Source organism: Cololabis saira, chromosome 11, assembly GCF_033807715.1.
Source record: "Cololabis saira isolate AMF1-May2022 chromosome 11, fColSai1.1, whole genome shotgun sequence".
In the NCBI taxonomy this organism is placed as follows: domain Eukaryota; kingdom Metazoa; phylum Chordata; class Actinopteri; order Beloniformes; family Belonidae; genus Cololabis; species Cololabis saira.
In genome coordinates, this window is record NC_084597.1 from 10,006,544 (window position 1) to 10,029,953 (window position 23,410).

The following is a 23,410-nucleotide window of genomic DNA, read 5'->3' on the forward strand; positions in this document are numbered from 1 at the left end:
TCCCCCCGGCTGGGGGGAGGCGGAAGGCCCGCAACGGACCGGGCCTGCGGAGCTCCGGCTCCCATTGACTCTCGGTCTCAACTTTTCATCCGAGCTCCGACTCCCACTTCACGTGTCCCCGGTTCCTGGGAGCTGGAAAGGGGGGGGGAGCCGCTTCTAAGCTCGGCCCTAGCCCAGGGTGAGACCCGTTCCTCTTTCCTAACTTCTCTCTCTCTGCTCTTGAGTTCACCTGAAAGGACCTGTGGCCAGCTTGCCCCGCGCAGGACCGAGACGCATCCCGCCGCCCCGTCCGGGGCCACGCGCTCACCAGCCCGACGGTAACCCGCACGTCCCAAGAAGTGGACCGGCCCCGCGCGCACCCGAGACGACGTGATAGCCGCCGGACCGGGGGGGGGAGCGCCGGCTGCTGCAGGCTCCGCCACCGTCCTCGTTTTGATTCCAGAGTCAGGAGGAGGAGCGGTAGAGGCGGGAGATCTCTTGGATCGGACTCCGACCAAAGACCCGGCAGGAACCCCTGATCGGCACCCGGAGACCCGAGGAGGCGTGAGGTTTTGAGACCTGGGTGTATGAGTTTAACTGGGAGTGTTACAGAGCTAAATCTGTGTTCAGAGCTGAGATTACATCAGCACCATTATAAGGACTGTTTTCATTAATTTGTAGTCACTACTTTCTGCTAGTCATTCATGTTTTAAAGCGCTGTTTTCTGCCGTAGTCACGTTTAAAACACCGGGAGTAACATCCGGTCTAGATTTGCACGTGGCTTAAAGAGGGCGTCCATCTTTAAATACCAGGGTTCCGCCATCTTTAAAATACGACCCTCTAAACACTGCAATATTTTAAACTGTACATGTTCGTGATATCATTTTTATTATTGCTTTGATTTCTTTTTTTTCATTCCATGCATTTAACGTTTATGTTTCATTTTATTGATTGTTGTTTTTCTTGTTAGTTAATGGTTTTATAATAATGTCGTGTGCCATCAGATTTATTCGGGTATTTATTTACATCCCTTTTGATACCCGTATGTAAATAAATTCTGATTGATTCTTAATGAGTGGTTGTGTTATTTCATGCAAGATTTGGTCACAAGTTGATTTGTTTAAGCAGAGCCCAGTGTTCGGATATCACGCCTTCATTGTTATTCTGTAAGATATAGTAAGATTTGCTGTTCTGCAGGATAATTCAAAAATCATATGAGACTGATTTTCTGCTGTTTAGTTATCACAATTTCCTCCGAAGTAAGGCATCGGGGGTGGTGCCCCTACGAGAATTATCATTTTTGATAATACAATTTGATAAATAGTCAACTTTATTAATTATTAATAATTATTAATAAAATTATTAATAAGCCTTCGATAACTGGACAGCCAAGCTACCCGAGTTGCACAACACTGTGTAACCAGGAACTTATTTTGCTGCTTTGGAGATTTTACTTTATTTTCTTTTCAGTAAGATTTGGTTTGCACAAATATCTCTGCTACTAACCTTTAGCTTAGGTTTGGACTAAAGGAGAGTAAAAAACCTATAACCTGGTGCAGTTTGGAAAAAAATCAGAAAGTCTAAAGTGATAAAAATTTAAATTATAATAATAATCCTCAGAAAAGGTGAAGGAAATTTGTAGTTGGTATATCTCTACCGAAAATTCAAAACATCTGGATAAACTAAATCACGGTAGATTAAGAGTGAAATCCATAGAGCTTTAAACACAGCTGAAAGAACAGTATATGTACACAGCCAAAAGCAAAACATTAGTGTAGGCATCATCCATACAATCAAACAACTGGTTTCATGGATACAAATACATCCACATGAGAATTAGCATATTTCACAGCCCATAGGGGAATTAGAGATCACAACAATGTTAAAAGTCAGTCTCAGCTGAGAAACGTTTACTTTGAACTACCAAAGTTTGAGTCTCCAGGCTGGAGTCTCTGAACCAGTCAAACGCTAAAAGACAACATGACTTGATTTTTAATAGGCATCACTTCAAAGATTAAACATTTGACAAATGCCTTTTAATACATTGCTGCGTCTTTCTTTTTTTTCCCCTTCCATATCTTGCAGTTTAAAAACTACATCAAAAGGTAATGCCCCAAAGCAGAAGTTTGGGCAGCTGTTGAGAGCGTTTGGCAGCCAGTTAACAGCCTTGGTCATTACGGTATTTTCACATTTCTGGACTGTCTTGCATACACTGCTGTGCAATGCACGGTCCCATAAACCGTAAGGAACTCGCATTCACAGTTAATCCAAAAGTGGGCAAAATTTAGCTACAATAGCCAGCTTCAACATCATACATTCACATACTAACTTTTGAAATGTCACAACTGAAATAACACCTGAAATGAGGACTGTCAAAGCCGAAATTAAAGAGGTTTCCTCGCCCATGGGTGACAGTGTCTTGGCCAGAGCACCAGACTGATGTGTTAAAGGCTGACAAGCTGTTTGCCATGCTCCATCTACAATCGACCTGTTGCCCTTGGCCAGTCCTAAATATGGCTGATTCCTGCTGATCCAGCTAAGATACCTTCAAACCCAGACCTTTGTACTTCAAACCAGTGCTGTTCACAGTCGTCTCTTTTACCCTAGATTCACACTGAAAGCGTCACGGGCGTCCGGCTGCCATTCATTTTCTATGAAAGCGTGTGTCGAGAGGCGTTTGAGGCAGCGGAGGCGCCGGAGCCGTCGGGAGCAGCGCGTCCAGAGCGTCAATTTGAAGTTGAAAAATCTCAACTTTATGCAAATGAGCAGCGGCGACGCCGAGGCAGCGTCCAATCACAGACCGGGATTCCCGAAGCAAGAAGCCTCAATGCACATTGTACTTTCGTTTACACACAAACGTACACTCATTCACATGCGTACATGAGCATAGCTGTGCACTAACAAACTTATTTTATCAGGAATTAATATATTTCATCCAGCAAACTGACATTTTTGCTGATTTGACTGCCGTTTTTACTTGACCTCTGCTCATGTGAAACACGTATCTGATGGTTGAGGAGCTGTATGGTCCGAACGATTTTATTCGCTGCATCGATACAACCCAAAATAATTAAAAACCGTGCTTATTAATCACAAAACACAGTTTAAACAATATGACCAAATCCGCTACTCGCGTGCTGTTCACCGCAGGCAGACTGCAGCTTCACCGGGACCAACGGCTCTGACGGTTGATGTTGATCCAGGACCAAACTTGTTAAAGAGAGCATCAAACTCACTCTTATCTATGCAGAAATAACGCTAAAATATAAAGAAGGCTTCCCAAAGTGTGATCCATGGTGAAATAGGAAACTAAAGATGTGCACGCTATATATAGATATATGTAGATATGCACTTTGTTCCCTCCACTTCTGCAGCGCAGCTTGAAGCCCCGCCCACTGCAGGAGTCGACAGTGCATGCAGCTTTCAGTGTGAATCTACCAAGCAGCGCGATGCAGGCGTCAGGCGATTTTTGACGATTTCAGTGTGAATCCAGGGTTAGGGTGCATTGACACCAGAGCTGTTTGGTCAGCTTTAAACAGACCAGAGACCAGTCCGTTTGGGCAGGTCTGAATGTGCAATCGAACTCTGACGCGGATCAAAGAAGCAAACTTAAGTCCACCTAAATACTTAGGTCTCAGTCCACTTTAAATGAAGCAAATGGAGGAAGTGGACTACAGCCATAAAAGAAAAACAAAAGTTGCCCTGCATTAACCAAAAGATGAGCAAGGTTTCTTGTTCATTATTTGTCTTGTCTTGTGATTTGGTCATTCTTGATGGAGTGGCTTCTCAGGCGAGGAGGGGAATACATTTGACAAAGCAAACTCAGACCAGCTGAATGTTGTAACCACAAACTAATCAAGTACTGCATCCCTACTGCATCTACCAGACTACCAGGATAACAAACAATCTTATATCCCTTTTCAACCAACTTGAAACTGCTGCTGGGGATGGGCAGCTCAAAAAGGACACGGATAAGTCTGTTCCTTCAAAATCAGTGTCCTAATGCTTCCAGTATGCCTCTATAAATACTGTAGTAGTTTATGTTCAATAATGATGATGCAAACACTGTTATTAAATTCAGCTTACACATCAACACTGACCATAGTTTCCCAATGCGGACCAGTCCAACAAAGTTTTGGGGTCAGCGTAACACCAGTTTTCCTGGCTCTGAAACAGTGCTTACTTTGCAGAAACCAGTCTAAAACCAAAAATAGGTTAAGCACCAGCTTTGAACAAGCGCAGGAATTGCTTTGCTGGAAAAGCCCCATTAGTAAAAGCACCACAAGCCATATTGCCTTTAAAATAAGAATGATTATGTGCTCCTAGATCTTTTTTCACAAATCAGAAGTCAGGTTCACAAAAAATATTAAAGTAACTAAAGGGATGACAGATAGGACACATTAGATACATTAATAATGTATGTGTCACTCATTACACTAAGCCAGTAAACATGCATAAATGTATGGTTTAATATGCATTTTAAATGATGAAATACATTAAAAAAAACATTCCCATACAGATGGCATGGTTGTCAAATCTGTCTATGGAGACCAAAAAAGTTTGTTTTTTGTTTTTTTTATAACCAAGCTGTTTGAAACGTTGCTGTAAAGCTAGACATTTAACTTGAGGTTCATTGGAAAACAACTTGCTTTTGGAGCCAGTTTCAAGTGGTCATTCATCGAGCAGCAACTCCCCATGCTGTCTTTTAACCACTTCAATATTGAAAACCGGAAGTTCCTCCTCTGCACTTTTATTTAAACATGTGTAAACACTGTTTTTATTGCAGCAGAAAAGTTTTAACTGCTCACTTGGAAACATTGTTAAACTCTGGATTGACCTCTCCCAGGTGGAGATAAGCTGAGTCTTTCTGTGATTTTTTTTAATTGTCAAAGTTTACGTCAGTTTTTGAAAAGATTCTCCTTAACTGCAGGAACTTAACGGGACCAGTGGGTATCTAATCAACTGTCAGTTCACAATTAAATAATGAACTGAGGACAGAAATAAGTGAAAACACTTTGCTACCAATCTGTAGATTCTCCTGCTTAGCATCAGTTACTTGGCAGCTACTTTAGAAATCTGCATGGCAGTTAACGAGTGGGACCAGGTTTATGAGAAAATTAATCAACTTCATCAATAACAGTTAGTGATTGAACTTTTTTGCTGCCAGTTTGTTTATGCCTTCTTACACCAAAAAGTACTTTGGCAGGCTGAATTATGGGCACAGGTTGTAGAAAATAAGTTAAATCGGCAACGAAACTGAGAAAGACACAGCGTTTTCTTGAGGTTTGAGGTCCAAGGCAAAGCCATCTATGCAGAGTAGATACTTCATGAAAATGAGAGAATTCTATCATATATCATTATTCCATGGCATGGAAAAAAGAATTAAAAAAATAAAGATAGAAAATAAAAGCACTTCAAAAACATAAAGAAGTGGAAAAAATATTAGTTTTCTTCTGTAAAATAGATTTATTTTCAGTATTGTTGCCTGGCCTGTGCAAACTCATGCCACTTCATTAATATAATTTAACTTTTTCCTTAAAAATATGTCTTCAAAAACGCAATATATTGACCAAGCATACACAGTTTCTACATAAACGGCCTGTGCCAGCCGCTGACATCATGGGTCCTGGACTTCCTCACAAACAGACCACAGTTTGTGAGGACAGGAGGCTGTGTGTCTTCTAAACGTGTTTTTAGTGAGTTTAGATTGCACAACAATCTAAACTAAATTTGTATGGGTAAAAATGTAATTTTACCCATGCAAATTTAGTTGGATTAACCTAAAGTATTAGTGTAAATCAAACTGATGTAGAATTAGTACAATTAGGAGAACATACATAATTCAACTGGATAAAACTAGAAGGAGAAAAAATAAAGTATACTTTACTGAAACAACACATTTGTTTAATGCTGAAAAAGAGTAATTTAATTGTGTGGGAATGATTTCCATGCTTTCTTTAAGTTCATTCAACAAATCATTTTTTTGAGTCTATAAAGCTATGAATGGTTTAGGACCAAAACACACCTCCAGACCCCTCATAAACCTGGATCTGGTTTTTTATCAGTTCCCAAGTCAGAACCAGCCACGGAGAAGCTGCATTCAGCATCTATACTGCACATGTCTGGAACAAACTCCCTGAAAGCCTCAGATCAGCAGAAAAACGGTTGAAGACTCACCTGTTCTCAGCTGCATTTGAATAAAGTTACAAATCTGCACTTTTACTTTTAAGCTCAAGTTTTTGCTGTTTTTATCTATTATTCTTTTTCCTTCTTTTTGTTTAAATCTTAAATCCTGCTTTTTATTTTCTGCAATGTGATTATGTTTTAATGTCTCTGTAAAGCACTTTGAATCACCTTGTTGTTGAATTGTACTATACAAGTAAACTTTGCCTTGTCTACTTTGAATTCTAACTGACTGATGTTACAACAATCAAAGTCCAGCTGCTTCTACTTTCATTTATGTCTGGACTATTATTTCACAACGACTCACCTTCCACAAGATATCAGAGCAAAACCTTTCCTTTATTCTGCAGCCTTTATATTCCCAGTTATCTCACCTCGCAGCTATTCAGAGGCAGCACATTCTTAGCATTTTCACTCAAGTGAATCAAATATTGTACAAATCCCTTTTCCAGAAAAGTTGGGAACTTTATTTGCTCATCCTTTAATTTTTTTAGGCATCCTTTCGTGGGTTTTCAGCATTTTAACTGGCCAAATTAACATTTTACACTAGAAAATTAAAAATCTACGATTTGATGAAAGCAAAATGACTCACAAATAAATGATGGCAGACTGTTTAGCAACAGACATCTTGTCCAAAGCAAGAAAAAGCCAGTTCTGCTTAGAAACCTGCATAAATTAAGATGTATTTCAACTACAGGAACTCTTCCAGAAACCAGGCTCATTTATGGGGCTCTTTCCTGATCCTTCATATCCAGGGACTGAACAGAAGACTCAAAGAGAATCTCAAGCCCCCAAAACAAGCACTAGAGCAGGGGTCGGCAACCCAAAATGTTGAAAGAGCCATATTGGACCAAAAACGCAAAAAACAAATATGTCTGGAGCCGTAAAAAATGAAAAGTCTTGTACACATGCTGCATGTATCTAGTTATAACTGGGGGAAGATTTTTATTTTCATTATGCACTTCGAGAAAAAAGTCGAAATGTCGAGAAAAAAGTCGAAATGTCGAGAAAAAAGTCGAAATATCAAGATTAGTGTTGAAGTACAATCTTGAGAAAAAAGTAAAAATGTTGAGAAAAAAGTTGAAATGTCGAGAAAAAGTTGAAATGTTTAGAAAAAAGTCAAAATTTCGAGAAAAAAGTCAAAATTTCGAGAAAAAAGTCAAAATGTTGAGAAAAAAGTTTAAATGACGAGGAAATAGTCAAAGTTTCGTGAAAAAAGTTGAAATGTTGCGATTAAAAAGGAAGAAAAAAAAGGAAAAAAGAAGAAAAGGGAAAAAAAGAAGAAAAAAAGGGAAAAAAAGGTAAAACATTTTTGAAAAAGCTCCAGGAGCCACTAGGGCGGTGCTAAAGAGCCGCATGCGGCTCTAGAGCCGCATGCCGCGGGTTGCCGACCGCGGGTTGCCGACCGCGGGTTGCCGACCGCGGGTTGCCGACCCCTGCACTAGAGTAATAATAATTCAATATATTTTACATAAGCGAAAATACCACAGTGACAGAGTACAAGAGAAATCTGTTCTTTTCTAAGTGGAGAGGTGATCCAGTACATCCACACCTCCACTCCACTGGGTGCATCTAAAAAAAAAAAAAAGGAAACTCAGTGTTACAGCTTCATTCACTCCCCAGGTACAGCAAAAGCAGCATGGTCCAGAATTGACCAGAGATAAAGATGAAGAAGCTGCACACATTGTGCTTTGATCCAAGCCTGTGAAATAACAATATGGTCTCAGCTTCACACGTTTTGGCAGGTTTTCAAATTTAAGCAGCCCCCAGACAAACTCACAGGGCCGAGTTAGTCTTTGAGGTGGTACTCACTTCAGATACTCAAATATATGCTTAAGCTTAGACAAGGTTGTTTTTATCTGATATGTCGACTTTAAAGATTTCTTTAGGGTAGTTCTACTTTGAAACATTACAGCTACACAAGCAGCAGGTGGTACATGCACACTGCAGGAACTGGACACTTTGATGTGCTTTTCAAATAAGTGCACCACGGGCAGTCTACCCTCCAGCCAGATGGTCACCACATAGCACTGGAAAGAATAAATATATTGTAGTTTTCCAATATATTGGATTTCACAACAACGTCATGGGAAAAGAATGCAGTAGTTTGGAAAATGCAGGGATAAAAATTCAGATCTTTTATTTCTTTCATTGCAGACATCATTATATTACATATTATGCTTTTTGTGTTCTATAAGTAAGCTCATTGATTGTCTTGCTATTTGGGAAAATGTATATAAGATTTAGGGGTAGGACCTGATAAGTATATACTTCAATCCTACTCCCTTTCGAATATGTTGGTGGATCTGCGAAGTCTGCCCAAGAGCTGCCTTGTCTTTTGTCTACAAATACACATATTGTTCTTTTTTAATATGCATATTCGAAATAAAGCTCAATAATAATAATAATAATAATAATAATAATAATAATAATAATAATAATAATCATCTCTCCGGCTTTACTTTATGTATTAATATACATCCATTGCAGCATCTCATTTGTGGTCAAAGTTTGAACCACTTTGCTATAGAGGTGGGTGCAATTCATCGATGTGTCGATGCATCGCGATGCGTCACGTGACGATTTGGAATCAATTAATTAAAAAAAATATATATATATATTTTTTTTTTTAAAGTTATCCTATCCAGATTCCGGACTGAATAAGCTGCTGAATCATTTCATTTTCAAGAATGCACATTTCTTATTGTTCACTTGAAATATGGCAGATATGTTTACACTAAATAAATTTGATGGAAGTACATATCTTGTTTACTTGAATTAATGAACTCATTAAATCCAGGGCTTGACCGTTTTCAGTGTTTTCCGCCAATAGAGGGCGCTCTCATGCAAGTGCAGCTTTCCCTGGTCAAAGTTAAGTAAGTCAAAGAGCAAATGTTTACATAGTCATAAAATACATTATTTTGTGTCTTTGAAAAATACATGTCAAATGTTCAAAAAAACTTGTTATTTACTTAATGAGTGTTGTTAGAGGAACTGAGTTCATTGATTGGCTATTTATTTACAAATGTAGCCACAGATGAAGACAAAATCAATCTTGTATGGAAAAAAGCATTAAAAATCACAATAATCGAAGAATCGTGGCACCAATAATCAAATCGAATCGACAATCGTTATAATCGAAGAATCGAAGCTCCAATAATCGAAATCGAATCGAATCGTGAGGTACCCTTGTTTGCACACCCCTACTTTGCTATGTTGCTACTACTTCTTAGAACACATTTTAGTCCCAGGTACCAAGCAATTTAGTGTTACATATTATAAGGTCTGTAACTATAAGGAGTAACTCTTGTGGCGTGTTTCAAAAGGTCCATGTGTAACGGGGCATCATTCACATGATCGCACAACAATATCTCTGAATGCTCCCCAAACATTACTGCCAAGTGCACTTATTACAAGCAACTTTGGGCTTGTTTTTCTTTTTACGTGAAGTCGCTTTAAAATATAAGAAGTTGTGCTTTGCAGGTTTTTGGGGCTTGGACATATCCATCGTCTGTCCTTTGGGCTGCATAGTGTGTACAATCGCTTGTATCTCGACACTGCTCTGACACTGTGCTCCACCCAGTCGTCACTGACTTGCATTGTGTGACTGCCGTGGGCAGTACAGCCGTGGGGGATGTGGGTATTTTAAAATTGACACTTTTCCTGGTAAAAGGATTGAACAGCCACACTTTTTTCCTCAGTTTGACACAAATGCCTTACAAAGTTCGCTCAGTTTCCCTCGCACCTCTGTGTATGTGCTACAGATGCTTCCTCTCCCCCTCCCTTCCCGTTTTTCACTGAAACATGACAGCAGCTTTGAGTATGTTGATGATTAGCTTTAACACCTTTGCCCTCCGGGGTCGAACGGACACGCGTCCACATCACATGACCAGTTTACGATGACGTGGCAGCTAGACATAGCCTCGCTGAGTTTCCATCTCCACCTGTGGTTTTAACTTGTATCGAGAAAGCAGATTTCAAACTTCATAACAGTATATAAAACCTGTTATTAGGCCAAGTTAAATCAGAGTTATGATCAATAATAAACACCAGGATTCATTGTTTTTGGTGCGAGAAGAAACAGTGAAAACAGGCAATTTTTGGGAGAGCACTCGCAAGCAAAAAACAGACACCCCCTTTCTTATCGGTGGAAAAATGCAACATAATCAAAAAATCAAAAGCATTTGGTTGCTGAGGAGGAGAGGAATGTTGTGGGAGTGAAAGAAACAGCGAAGGGGAGTTTTGAGTCAATGCCTTCAGGTGGAAAACATAGAGAGACACATCTGGAGGTGTCAGGACTGTTTTGTGAAATTTGCCTCATGGAATTAAAATACTTTCAAGGTTTCAGCCCTTTTCAGGTGGTTATTGTTATTTAATTGGTCAGTTGGCCTTTTCAGAGCAGTGTAACAAGTTATGTTGTTGCTGAATTTAAAATAAATTATTCAAGGTGTTTGGGTTTTTAGGTATTATCCTTGAAACATGCATGCAGTCACAACAATTTTTAAGACTAATATTTACATCTAATCGTTAAATCAACAAACCAGCCATATACTCTTGGATGCCCTTAGCTGGATCAGATACACAACCAGTTTGCAGAATTTTGTGTCCAAAAAAGGTTTATCCCCCACTAGCATTTTTATCTAACTACACAACACTTTGAAACTAAAATTCATCAAAATAAATCAATATTGAATCGAATCATGATCCTGTGGCCTGGAGTCGAACCCTGACAGAGCACAGCTCCAGGGGTCCAGTTTAGGGTTTCACACTAAACTTTTATGCTCCAGATTATTTATTTATTTATTTATTTATTTATTTATTTAAATGGTAAATGAAAGTTCTGGCCGTGGTAGTAACAAAAGAACTTTGACAAGGTATTCAAAATAGACCATACAAATGAGAAAGAAAGAAAAATGCTGTGAAGGCATAAAATGAAGGTCACTTTTAAACTGGACTTTGATATCTGAATGCAGTTGAGTGAAAATAATGCTATGATGAAAGTGCTGTAATTGTGCGGTAATTCTCTAAATCCATTTTTTTTTTACATCAAAAAACAATTAGAACCTGGAATAAACAGTTTTTTTGTGACAAAACAACAATCTAAACTAAACAAGGATGAGGGAGGACTTCCTTGCAGATTTCCAGTGACTGAAAAGAAATAGATTCAGAAATGTACCAGGGAATGGTGCAAGATTAGGAGATTAAATCAAGAAAGAAATAATGAAATAATTGGAAATTATATCTGAATATCTGGGAAAAAATAATAAATAAAGAGTATAATTCAGCTACACAGAATAATGCTTTATTTGGGCTTGCACAAGATCCAAGACTGGGGTAAAGACATTCTAAATCTAGCTTCAGACAGTGCTGAGATAAAGGTTTAACAGCTGTTTGTACACTAAACCTAGCAAAACAGCTTAAAGCTTTGGAGAACCGGAGAAGGAACCTGACTTAAAAAGACAGAGGCCTGCTTGGATACCTAAGTCCAGGATTACTAGGGAATAAATAAATTAAAAAAGAGACCTGAACTGGGCACCATTATGAAATATTTCTTTAGTGTACAATTTAATCAGAACGACAGAAAAACTATTTCAGAGAGAAAGAACTGAACATGGCAATAACAGAAATAACTGAGGAGGATTGGCATTCAAAGTGCAAAAATCAGAAAAGTGGAGGAGGTTAGGTTTGAAAGAATTTGATCTGTTTTAAGTAAAAGTAAGTATTCTGGAGCATAGCATCACAGTTGAGGATGATGCGGACAAATGAAGGCCCATACTGTAAAAAAACAAACAAAAAAACTGTTACCAAGCTAGTGTAACCCCCCAAACTCCCTTCCAATGTTAAAAGATCATCATTTGATGGATGCTATGATTGTGTCAAAACAATTACTTGATTGAAGTAACTACTCTAATAACTTTTTTTTTTTTTTTTCACATTGGATGCCCTTTCTGACACCACGCTCCTCACTTATCCAGCCTTGGAACTGAAACAAGTTGCTGGATCCACTGGAGGGATGAGGACAAAGCGAAGTTTAGCATCTGGGACAGAGACTTTGAGACGCAACAGACTTTGGCATGTGATGGGACTACGAATCAATGCAGTAACCTTGGTTAAAGGCCGACCATCTTCAGCCCCAACCCCTTTTCTTTTTTTAAATCTATTTATTCATTTTCTTTTAGTATCCCTAAACGTGCTCATCCTAAGTGTTCCTTTGAAACTTACCGAACCCTTAAAATGCAGCAATAGATTAGAATAGTATACCTTCACAAATGAAATGAACTTGCCAAGACAACCAAGAATTATCATGGAAAACATCAAGATAATGTACCTTATTTTAATCTTATGGGGCTTGTCCACGAGTACGTACTTTACTCTGTTTTAGCGTTTTTTTCCACTGTTGGGCCACAGTCCTATGTGAACATGGGAAGCCTTAATTTCAACTTTAAGGCCCAGCTCTGAGGCCTCACTCTGAGACCAGCCTTGATTCCTTACAGCTGACCGCAGGGCTTGAAACAAAGGAAATTAAGGGATGATTGTATTGCCCTTACCCTGGATTCACACTGAAAGCGTCACAGGCATCCGGCTGCCATTCATTTTCTATGAAAGCGCGCTGCGAGAGGCGTCTGAGGCGTCGGGAGCAGCGCATCCAGAGCGTCAATTTGAAGTTGAAAAATCTCAACTTTAAGCAAATTAGTAGCGGCGACGCCGAGGCAGCGTACAATCACAGACCGGGATTCCCGAAGCAAGAAGCCTCAATGCACATTATACTGTCGGGTACACACAAACGTACACTCATTCACATGCGTACATGTGCATAGCTGTGCACTAACAAACTTATTTTATCAGGAATTAATATATTTCATCCAGCAAACTGACATTTTTGCTGATTTGACTGCCGTTTTTACCAGAACTCTGCTCATGTGAAACACATATCTGATGGTTGAGGAGCTGTATGGTCCGAACGATTTAATTTGCTACATCGATCCAACGCAAAATAATTAAAAACCGTGCTTATTAATCACAAAACACAGTTTAAACAATATGACCAAATCCGCTATTAGCGGTGTGTCAGTGTTCACCGCAGGCAGACTGCAGCTTCACCGGGACGACAACTCTGACGGTTGCTGTTGATCCAGGACCAAACTTGTTAAGGAGCATCAAACTCACTCTTATCTATGCAGAAATAACGCTAAAATATAAAGAAGGCTTCCCAAAGTGTGATCCATGGTGAAATAGGAAACTGAAGATGTGCACGCTATATAAAGATATATGTAGATATGCACTTTGTTCCCTTCACTTCTGCAGCGCAGCTTGAAGCCCCGCCCACTGCAGGAGTCGACAGTGCATGCAGCTTTCAGTGTGAATCTACCAAGCAGCGCGATGCAGGCGTCAGGCGATTTTTGACGCTTTCAGTGTGAATCCAGCAATAAAAGGGGGCAGGATGGAGGTCACGCGTAGACAGTAAGGACAGTGAATTGGTCAGCAGACTCGTTTTACAGCAGGCCTCTGCTGATGCGAAGCACGTCCCTCTGGTGTTAAAATAGCTTCCCGAACCTCGTTCTCTTTTCTTCCAAGCCCTTCCACAGAAATGCTACATGGTCATCAACACGGAGACAAGGACAACGAGGCAAAGAGCCACTCTTCACCAGGACCCCCTGCGGAGCGTAACCATCCAGCTGTTCACCAAGGAACGCTGGTCGGCTTCCCAAATCTCTTGCTCTCCGACCTTCCTCATCACAAGAGAAACGTCCTTATGTTTTGTAAGCACTACACCTCATCTCCGATCAGCGTGACCAGCATCAGCCGAGGAGCCATCCCGCCAGCTGCACTCGTGAAAGGCCACTGGTTACCAAGAACCAGTGAATGCATTCGTCTACCCGCGTTACAACGGAGTGACCTGCAAACGTTCTGACGCTTCAACGAGTGGAACGGGGACCCGTGCACGACGAGACGACGTGACCAGGCTACGACGACCAGGAAAAGGGGGACAGCCCGGCTGCCAGTGATGATACTTTCTCTATCTCTGAGAGAGACAGGGAAAGAGAGGACAAGGGAACCCCTCACAGCTGAACCACCGGTGGAGCGGAAAATCAGCAACCTGTGAACCGGGACCAGAACTACGAGTTCCACAACCACCATGATGCCGCAGAACACCTCCAAAGCAGATACAAGTAAGAGGCTTGTTTATGAGGAGAGTTATTTCAAAGTGGTTAGCTTTGAGTGCGTTTGCTGTAGTTTTGTTTGCTTATTACTGTGCAACACGCTGACTGTCTCTCAAGCAGAGACGGTAGTATATTATGTATTATATTGTTACGTTTGTATTGTTATATTGTTACGTGCCCGTGTAAGGGGACCCACATAACGTGTGCCCTCATTACCAAAGCAGTTCATGCTCCTGTTTCCCCGTTAAAAGCTTAGAGTGAGTGTGGCTGATTTTGCTCCACACACTGGCTCCTGAGTGGGAAACAGCAGATCGATCAAGGTACCGGTGGAGAGAGAGATCACGCCAGTTTTCCTACCCTTACTAACCCACATGGACAAGGTTAGGCCTCCATCAGGCCCCCAATACTTCCAGTTACCACTGGGGGGAGGAAACCTCCAGCCGTAGTTGTGAAAAGCGCCCGTCCGCTATCTCTATTTAAGGTCTTACATGACGTTGTCCACACACACACACACGCACGCACGCACGCACGCACGCACGCACGCACGCACGCACGCACGCGACCTGAAGTTTGTGTTTCATGTTTAGTTAGTTGTTTATGTGTAGTTTAGGCATCAGAATTTATGTGTTGTTTCATTATATTTTAACACTTGTGTAAATAAATTCTGATTCATTTGAATGAGAGAAGTTGTTTGTGTTTATTTTATACATATTTGTCACAGCTGCTGGTTGCAAAGGTCTGTGCTCGGACTCCTTCCTTCACTGTTATTCTGTAACGCCACCCCTGGAAACAGGCTGGCACATATGGAGTAACAGCTACTTTGAGACTGAGTTTGCTGTTTAGTTATTATTTTCCTGATAACGTCAGGTGGTGCCCCGTTTTCAATGATTCTTTTTGATAATTCATTTTGATAAGTATTATTCTTTATTAATTATTAATAACTATTGTAAGACAATTATTACTAACTCTTTTAATAACTGAACCAGCACTCCCTTTGTCACACAACACCACTAAGTGATGGTACCGGTTAGTACTGTCACTTTTTTTGCACCTACTTGGTCGGGGTTCCAGCTGAGTTAGGATAAAAATGCAGCGTCACCAGGTTTCGGGCCAGAGAGTAACGCCTCACAACTCCTTCACAGCCGTAATACAAAACCTGGCAACAGCGGCCGTGATATTTACTTTACAACTAAACTTTGGTACAGAGAAAAATGGGAAACAAATCTACTCTCTGATGCAACGATGAGGTCCACACGTTTCTGTGCCTCGTGGCTGATGACCACATCCAGAAGGAGCACGATAGGGCAACGCGGGACCAGAACGAGGCCCCACCCACATTGAGGCAGTACTGAACGGAAATGGAAAACGCCAGAGACCAAGGCGAGTCAAGTCGAAAACTGTACAATGGAAAAGGGGCATTATTATCTTACTTGCAAATACAAGGGTTGTATCAGTGTGGGTGTATTGTTGTAGGTGATAAGAGGAAGCTGAGATAATACAGAATCTATATCATCCTGACCAATTTGTACCTATAGCACTGACTCAGCCCCTGTGCAGCTCAAAGGTCTGCTGCAGGACTGAAACTCCCAAATACAGCCCTCAGCCAACAAAGCCCTGGCTGCAACATGATGACACTCGTGGAATATGTCACAGAGGAACTCTTTCATATTTAGAAAAATGATGAGTCATCCTTAAACATAGGCCTGTGTTGAAAAAAATCGATTTTCCAATTCTAAATCGATTCTCATATTAATTCCTAAAAATTGATTCATATGTCTAAAGATCAATGTTTTTTTTTTTTTGTTTTTTTTTGGGGGGGGTGATTTTTTTTTTTAATTCTCTTTTATTTATTTATGTATTATTTTTTTTTAACAACTTTTGGTTATTTTTTTGTTTATCCCTAAAAAAGGAATGTTTTGTTGGACACGAGAATAACTGGTGCCATGGTTTTTCCTTTAAATATGTTTAAAGGTATGAAAACATTAAAGTGTTAGGTTATAATTGCATAAATTGTCTATATTTCATTACTTTATATACTGTCTTGGGGTTACATTTGCAAAAAATGCTAAAAACCAAATGCTCAAAAATTAAAAACCAAGATAGACCGAAAATGGAACAAATAAAAACGGAATGTGGGAAAAAATAAAACCGATTTCATCCGTCTCTGTTTCCTCCCTGGATCTGTTTGGTAATTCTGACCCACATGATGTTTCTGAAAGCAGTTCTATCAGCATTCTGGGAGCTGATTGGTCCTTACAGAATCATTAGCTGCAATACTTGCTGTTGAATCTCAATATGATACTAGTAGTAATATTTTTGCATAACTACAGTCATATAATTCATGCAACAGCTCAAAAAACAGTTTTAATAACACTAACCCAAATCAATATCGGAATCGAATCGAATCAAATCTTGATAATCGATTCTGAATCTTAAGAATCGAATCGATTCTTGACATTTGAATCGATCCCCAGCCCTACTTAAACATACTTGTGGATATTTGATTTAGTTTTATTTAGTGTTTCTTTTATCTTCTACTGTCTTTATTGTTCAGCTGTGTTATAATTATTATTGTGTTATATAATGAGACCTTCAATTTCCTTTTGGGGAGCAATAAAGTATCCATCCATCCATCCATCCATATATCTATCTATCCTTACCATGCTGGCATCAATGATCTGTCCTTTCCCAGATTTTGTCTGCTCTAGCAGCGCCAAGACGATCCCCAGAGCACAGGTCAGACCGCCACCGGCAAAATCTGCTACAAGATTCAGTGGAGCGTAGGGCTTCTCTCCGCTGCGACCCAGACGGGATAAAAGACCTGAAATTGGAAGGCAAAAGCGTCAAATAAACCTTAAACAAAAAAGCAAGTTTAGAAAGCCCAAGTGGAAGAGTGCGCTGAGCAGCTCTGTTAATAAGGCTTTATACGACGAAAGTGGAGAATATTCAGCTGAAGAATGTCCATTACCACTGCACTCAACATCTTACGAACATCTTACTCCCTTTACTGCACTGCTTTTACTAAAATAATTTACCGGTACATGATTCTCAACCAAAGTGATCTCACTGCAGAGCAGGTTCAGAAGAACAGTAGCGGTGGCTACTATATGAGCATTCAGAAATCAGCAAATAGGGCAAAGCACTTTTAAAACTAATTTAGAGGTCAAACTCATTAGTCTGCTCTGAAGCAGACTAATGTACAAACTAATATGCAGAGTGCCCGTCATAGCAAGTTGGCCTTTTACAGCCCAACTGGGCTCCCTAAAAGCACAACATTTTCAGTAAATCAGAGCAGCATAAGGAAGAACAAACTGTGAGTGGCTTACAAGATTGGAGCTAATCCTTATTTTAAATAAACCCACCCACTTTCATTACAAATGTTATTTTCTAGAGTACACTAAATCACACAAACTCAGTACCGCAGATTCCAAAGGTTTGTGTGCCCGCTGTGTGTTTTCTTTTGGCACAAATATAAGTCAGGTTCATTTGTCCCTAACAAGTGGAGCCAGATTTGGAGGCAGATGGAGCAGGAATCATTCATGCCATCTTTAACAACAAAAGTACAATACACTACAAACATGCTGCACACCAAACAAAAAATACTCAGCTTCGGCCTACAAAGAACATTTTTAACTAATCAAAAACACAAAAACTGGAACAATGGTGAATTTGGTCTTGTGTTGTTTTGCCATCATAAAACTGCCTTTTACAGGACTCAGTGCTTAATTTGTTCATGAAGAGGTCCCGGAACATAGGATACCTTTTATATGGGCTACGTTTCTTGTTTTGATATTTTTATTAGGGGGTAAGGCACAGTTGAACAGGAATAAACAAAAAAAAGATATACAGTCTACCTCCTTTTTTTTTTTTTGGAATTAAGAACAGAACAAAAAATCCACACAAAACAATGACAAATACACGAAAATTATTATATTCTTATATACAAGTAATATTTAAGTATTTAAGCTAAACAGTATGAATTAAAAAAATAGATGAATAAAAAGGGGAAAAAAAAAAAAAAAAAAAAAAAAAAACCCAAAAACAAAAGAAAAGTAAAAAGATAAATAAAAAGGAGGAAGAAAGAAAGGAATGAGAGAAGAGAGGGAGGGGGGGATCCGTCAATCAGGAGGCAGGGACTGGAGAGAGTGGAAGAATGTAAGAAAGGGAAGCCACTTATTATAAAATTTGTTGCAACTACCCTTCAGTGAATATTTAATCTTTTCCAGCTTCAGAAAAAACATGGTGTCGTTGAGCCACTGGGTACTAGAAGGAGCCTTAGTCGACTTCCAGTGGAGAAGAAGGTGGCGTCTTGCCAGTAAGGAAGTAAAAGCCAAAATGTCTTTTTGGTTTGAAGTAAACCGGCCATGGTCCTCTGGGAGCCCGAATATGGCAACATGGGGGGAGACTTTTATATTCACCGAGAGTATTTTTGACATGGTGTCAAAATAATTCGACCAAAAGCGAGAAAGTAGTGGGCAAGAGTAAAACATATGGGTTAAATTGCAGGACGAGGCATGACATTTGTCGCATTCGTCAGTGACACTGGGATAGATCTGTGAGAGTCGAGCTTTAGAAAAGTGGACTCTAAACAGTACTTTAAACTGTATAAGTGTAAGACGAGCGCAGGATGAACTTGTGTAAATTTTTTTAAGAGCAGCGTCCCACCAGTCATCCTCCAAATTTAGATCCAGTTCATCTTCCCAGGCAGCCCTAACTTTAATAACTGGAGAGAGATCGTAAGACAGAAGGTCATCGTAAACCTTAGAGATCAGTGATTTTTGAAGTGGATCATGGTTTAAAAGCACCTCCCACTGTAGAGTCGGCGGAGAGGATGGAAAAACTGGAAACAAAGCTTTAGCGCAGTGTCTAATCTGAAAGTATCGAAAGAGATGAGAAGGCGGGAGATTAAATTCACCTGAGAGATCTGCAAAGCTGCGAAAGATACCATCCTTGTAAAGATCTCCAAAACTTTTCAGGCCCTTATTATGCCATATGAGAAAGGTTGAATCTGTAAGCGGAGGTCGAAATAAATGATTGTTCAGTAATGGAGCTAAAGTAGATGCTGACTTAAATTTGAAGTGTTTCCTAAATTGATACCAAATTTTAAGTGTGGAGTGAACCACTTGATTATTTGTAAAGACAGAGAGGTTGGATGGAATAGATGAGGTAAGTAGAGCAGGTAAAGAGGATGAAATGCATGACTGTGCCTCCAATTTACACCATGGCATATTCACCGATTTGAACCAAAATGAAATTTTTTGAATATGTGCTGCCCAATAATACAGTTGGAAATTGGGAAGTGCCAGTCCGCCATTGAATTTACATCTCTGAAGTGTGGATTTGCGGATTCTAGGAGCCTTCCCACACCATAAGAAGTCAGAAATAGTTTGATCAATTATTTTAAAAAAGTGTTTTGGTAAGAAAAGTGGAAGACAATGGAACAGAAATAGAAACTTGGGCAAAATATTCATTTTAACTGCGTTAATTCTTCCAATTAATGAAAGAGGTAAGCTTTTCCATCTATGGAGGTCAGATTTAATTGTAGACATTAAAGGTGAGAGATTAGCAGAAAAAAGAGAGCTTAACGTTCTGGTTACGTTGATCCCAAGATACCTAAAGCCGGAAGGACTAATCTTAAAAGGGATATCTGACTGTACGAGCTGTGTTGCTGAGTCATTAATGGGATAGCATTCACTTTTAGATACGTTCACTTTATAGCCTGAGAAAGACCCGAATCTCTGGAAAGCAGATAAAATTGAAGGAATGGAGAGGACAGGATCCGAGACATATAACAGTAAGTCATCAGCGTAAAGTGACAGCTTATATTCTGTTCCCAATCGGGAGATCCCAGTAAAAGTGGGGGAGGACCTCAGAAAGATTGACAGGGGCTCTATAGCTAGTGCGAATAATAGGGGAGAGAGGGGACACCCCTGTCTGGTGCCACGGGCTAGAGTAAAAAAATTGGACTGAATGCCATTAGTGGAAACGCTTGCTTGTGGAGACGTGTAAAGGAGACGAATCAAAGAAATGAACCCATTCCCCAGCCCAAACTTCTTCAGTACAGTAAATAAATAGTCCCATTCAATCCTATCAAATGCCTTTTCAGCATCGACTGAGATTACGACTTCAGGTGTTGTGGTGATAGTTTTAGAGTGAATAATATTTAAAAGTGTCCGCACATTAAAGAATAACTGTCGCCCCTTAACAAATCCTGTCTGTTCATTTGAGACAATAGTTGGCACAATGTTCTCCAAGCGATAAGCCAAGGCTTTAGCAAGGATCTTAGCATCTACATTTATTAACGAAAGAGGTCTGTATGAGCCGCAGAGAGTTGGATCCTTATCTTTTTTTAAGAGGAGACTTATGGAGGCTTGCCTTAAAGTGGGAGGGAGAGTGCCATGTTCCAGTGATTCCTTATAAACAGCATGCAATAAAGGGGACAATTTATCCTGAAATTTCTTAAAAAATTCCACTGGAAATCCATCAGGGCCAGGAGCTTTGTTATTTTGCATACTTCTCACAGCGAGATTAATTTCTTCTACCGTTAATGGCGAGTCAAGATTTTTAGCAGCATCGGAGCCTATAACAGGAAAGTTGAGGCTATCTAAGAATGAATTCAATTCAGTGGAGCCAGATGGAGATTCAGACGTATATAAAGAGGAATAAAATGAGTGAAAGACAGAATTAATGGCGGTGGGATCCTGATGCAATGAGCCTGATGAATCTTTTATCTGAAGGATCATACGTGAGGCTGCCTGGCGACGTAGCTGATGAGCCATGAGCCGACTTGCCTTGTCTCCATGTTCATAATATACGGAGCGTGATCGTAAGAGAAGTCGCTCTGCGTCATTAGTGGTAAGGAGATCAAATTCAGTCTGTAAATCGACACGTTGCTTAAGAAAACTGGGAGAGGGGCAAGTAGCAAGTTGTTGGTCCAATTTTGTGATCTTAATAGAGAGTTCTTGTAATTTGGCTTTCCGGGACTTATTCAAGTGAGCAGAGAAGGAGATAATTTGTCCCCGCAAATATGCTTTTAATGATTCCCACAGCAGTGAAGATGAAATTGGTTCCATATCATTTTGATTTATAGAGATGTAATCATCAATTTTAGTTGTAATAAAATTGGTGAACTTATCATCTGAGAGAAGTAATGTATTGAACCTCCAAGATGTTGAGTAGCGTGCCTGTGAAGAGAACTGAATATCCAAAGAAAGAGGAGCGTGGTCGGAGATCACAATAGGATGATAATCAACAGACAGTACTTTGGGAATTAGTTTAGCATCAATAAAATAATAATCAATCCGAGAGAAAGATTGATGCATCTGAGAAAAGAAGGAATATTTTTTGGTACAAGGGTTATAAAATCTCCAAGGATCGGTGCAACCGTTCTTGGACACAAAATCTGAAAGAGACCTCGACATTGAAGAAGGAGTCAGATTTCGTGGGCTGGAGCGGTCTAGTTTGGGGTCAATTACGCAGTTCATATCCCCGCCAATTATAAGAAGACTGTCGTTCAATGAGGGGAGACATTCAAAAAGCTTATTCATAAAGTGTGGGTTGTCAAAATTGGGGGCATATATATTAACTAATAATATGGGAATATGAAATAGCGTCCCCGCCACAATTAAGTATCTGCCGTTTTTGTCTGAAATCACCTTAGATGCTGAAAACTGCATTGACTTACCAATTAATATAGCAACCCCCCTGGCCTTAGAGTTGAAATCAGAGTGAAACACCCCAGAAACCCAGGGACATTTAAGTCTGACCTGGTCTTTGGTGCGCATGTGGGTTTCCTGAAGGAACACTAAGTCAGCTTTAAGACGTCTCAGGTGAGCAAATATTCTCGATCTCTTAATTGGACTCCCCATGCCTTTAATATTCCAGCTCAACAACCTCACAGAAGTACCAGTATTAGTGGCCATATGTTAAATTCCTAAAGATAGAGATGTACCGAATGCGGATCCCCAAGGAAGGAAAGGAAAGAAAGGGATGGAGGGAGGAAAGAAAGAAAGAAAGAAAGAGGAAAGAAGAAGAAAAAAAAAAAAAAAAAAAAAAAAAAAAAGGGGGAGAAAAAAAATAAAAATAAATAAATAAATAAAAAAAAGGGGGAAAATTGAAAACAACAACAAACTTAACCTACTGAACCCCCCACCCCCCACCCCCCAATTGCACTTACAACGACCCCATCCCCAAACGATGGAGAACCCAGTGCAAACTCCAGAAGGAGTCAGATCCCTGAAAAGAACACTTACGGCTTTAAGCATAACTAACAAGATAATAACTAACAAGCTTCGTGTTGAGCTCCTGCAAGCCCAGCAACATTAACAGAGAGGTACAACCAATCACGACCAAGTTAAACTGAAAACCACATACCGTGTATGGGAGAGAAAAAAAAAAAAAAAAAAAAAAAAAAAAAAAAAAAACCGACACTGATGAACTGAAAAAAGTTCAACTAGACTTTGAGCGACGTGATGAAAGCGCTGGCCTCCTCTGCCGACCTGAACTCCCTTTCTGCGCCGTTGTGGGTGATGCGGAGGCGGGCGGGGTACAGCAGACCGTAGCGGATCCCCGGTATCTCGCGGAGCCGGCGGCGGACGTCATTAAAGGCGGCTCGGGCACGGGCCGTCTTCTGGGTGTGGTCGGGAAAGACAGAGAAAGTCAACTCTCCACACGTAATCCGTTGCTGAGCCCTGGCTCGGCGCAATATATCCACACAGTCTGTATGATAGTGCAGACGGGCGATGATGGGACGAGGGCGCTCTCCGGGCTTCGGCTTCGGCTGGAGGGTGCGGTGCGCCCGGTCCAGGAGAGGCTCCTTCTCCAGGCTGAAAGCCTCCTTGAGCAGAGAGGGAATATCCGTAACAGCAGAAGAGGTGGAAAAATCTTCAGGAATTCCCACGATCCGTATGTTATTGCGCCGGGATCTCGCCTCCAGATCCTCGCATTTACCATCCAGCCTCATCAGTTCAGCTGACAGATGCTCCACTTTAGCCTGTAAGGTTGTGATGTCATCGGTGCAGGATGAAAGAGATGTTTCCATTTCAACCACGGTGTTCTTCAGAGCGCGCACATCAGACTGGATGTTT

General features: G+C 40.3%; 1 protein-coding gene across 2 annotated transcripts in view; it reads right to left on the reverse strand.

Annotated features, from left to right (window-relative positions):
- The window catches only part of amacr (alpha-methylacyl-CoA racemase), a 47,299-nt gene that overhangs the window by 17,811 nt on the left and 6,078 nt on the right, over positions 1-23,410 (reverse strand). For both annotated transcript variants that reach the window (XM_061733676.1, XM_061733677.1), the window contains exon 4: positions 16,985-17,145. In XM_061733676.1, the coding sequence (XP_061589660.1) occupies positions 16,985-17,145 (161 nt within the window). The remainder of the gene's footprint in view (positions 1-16,984; positions 17,146-23,410) is intronic.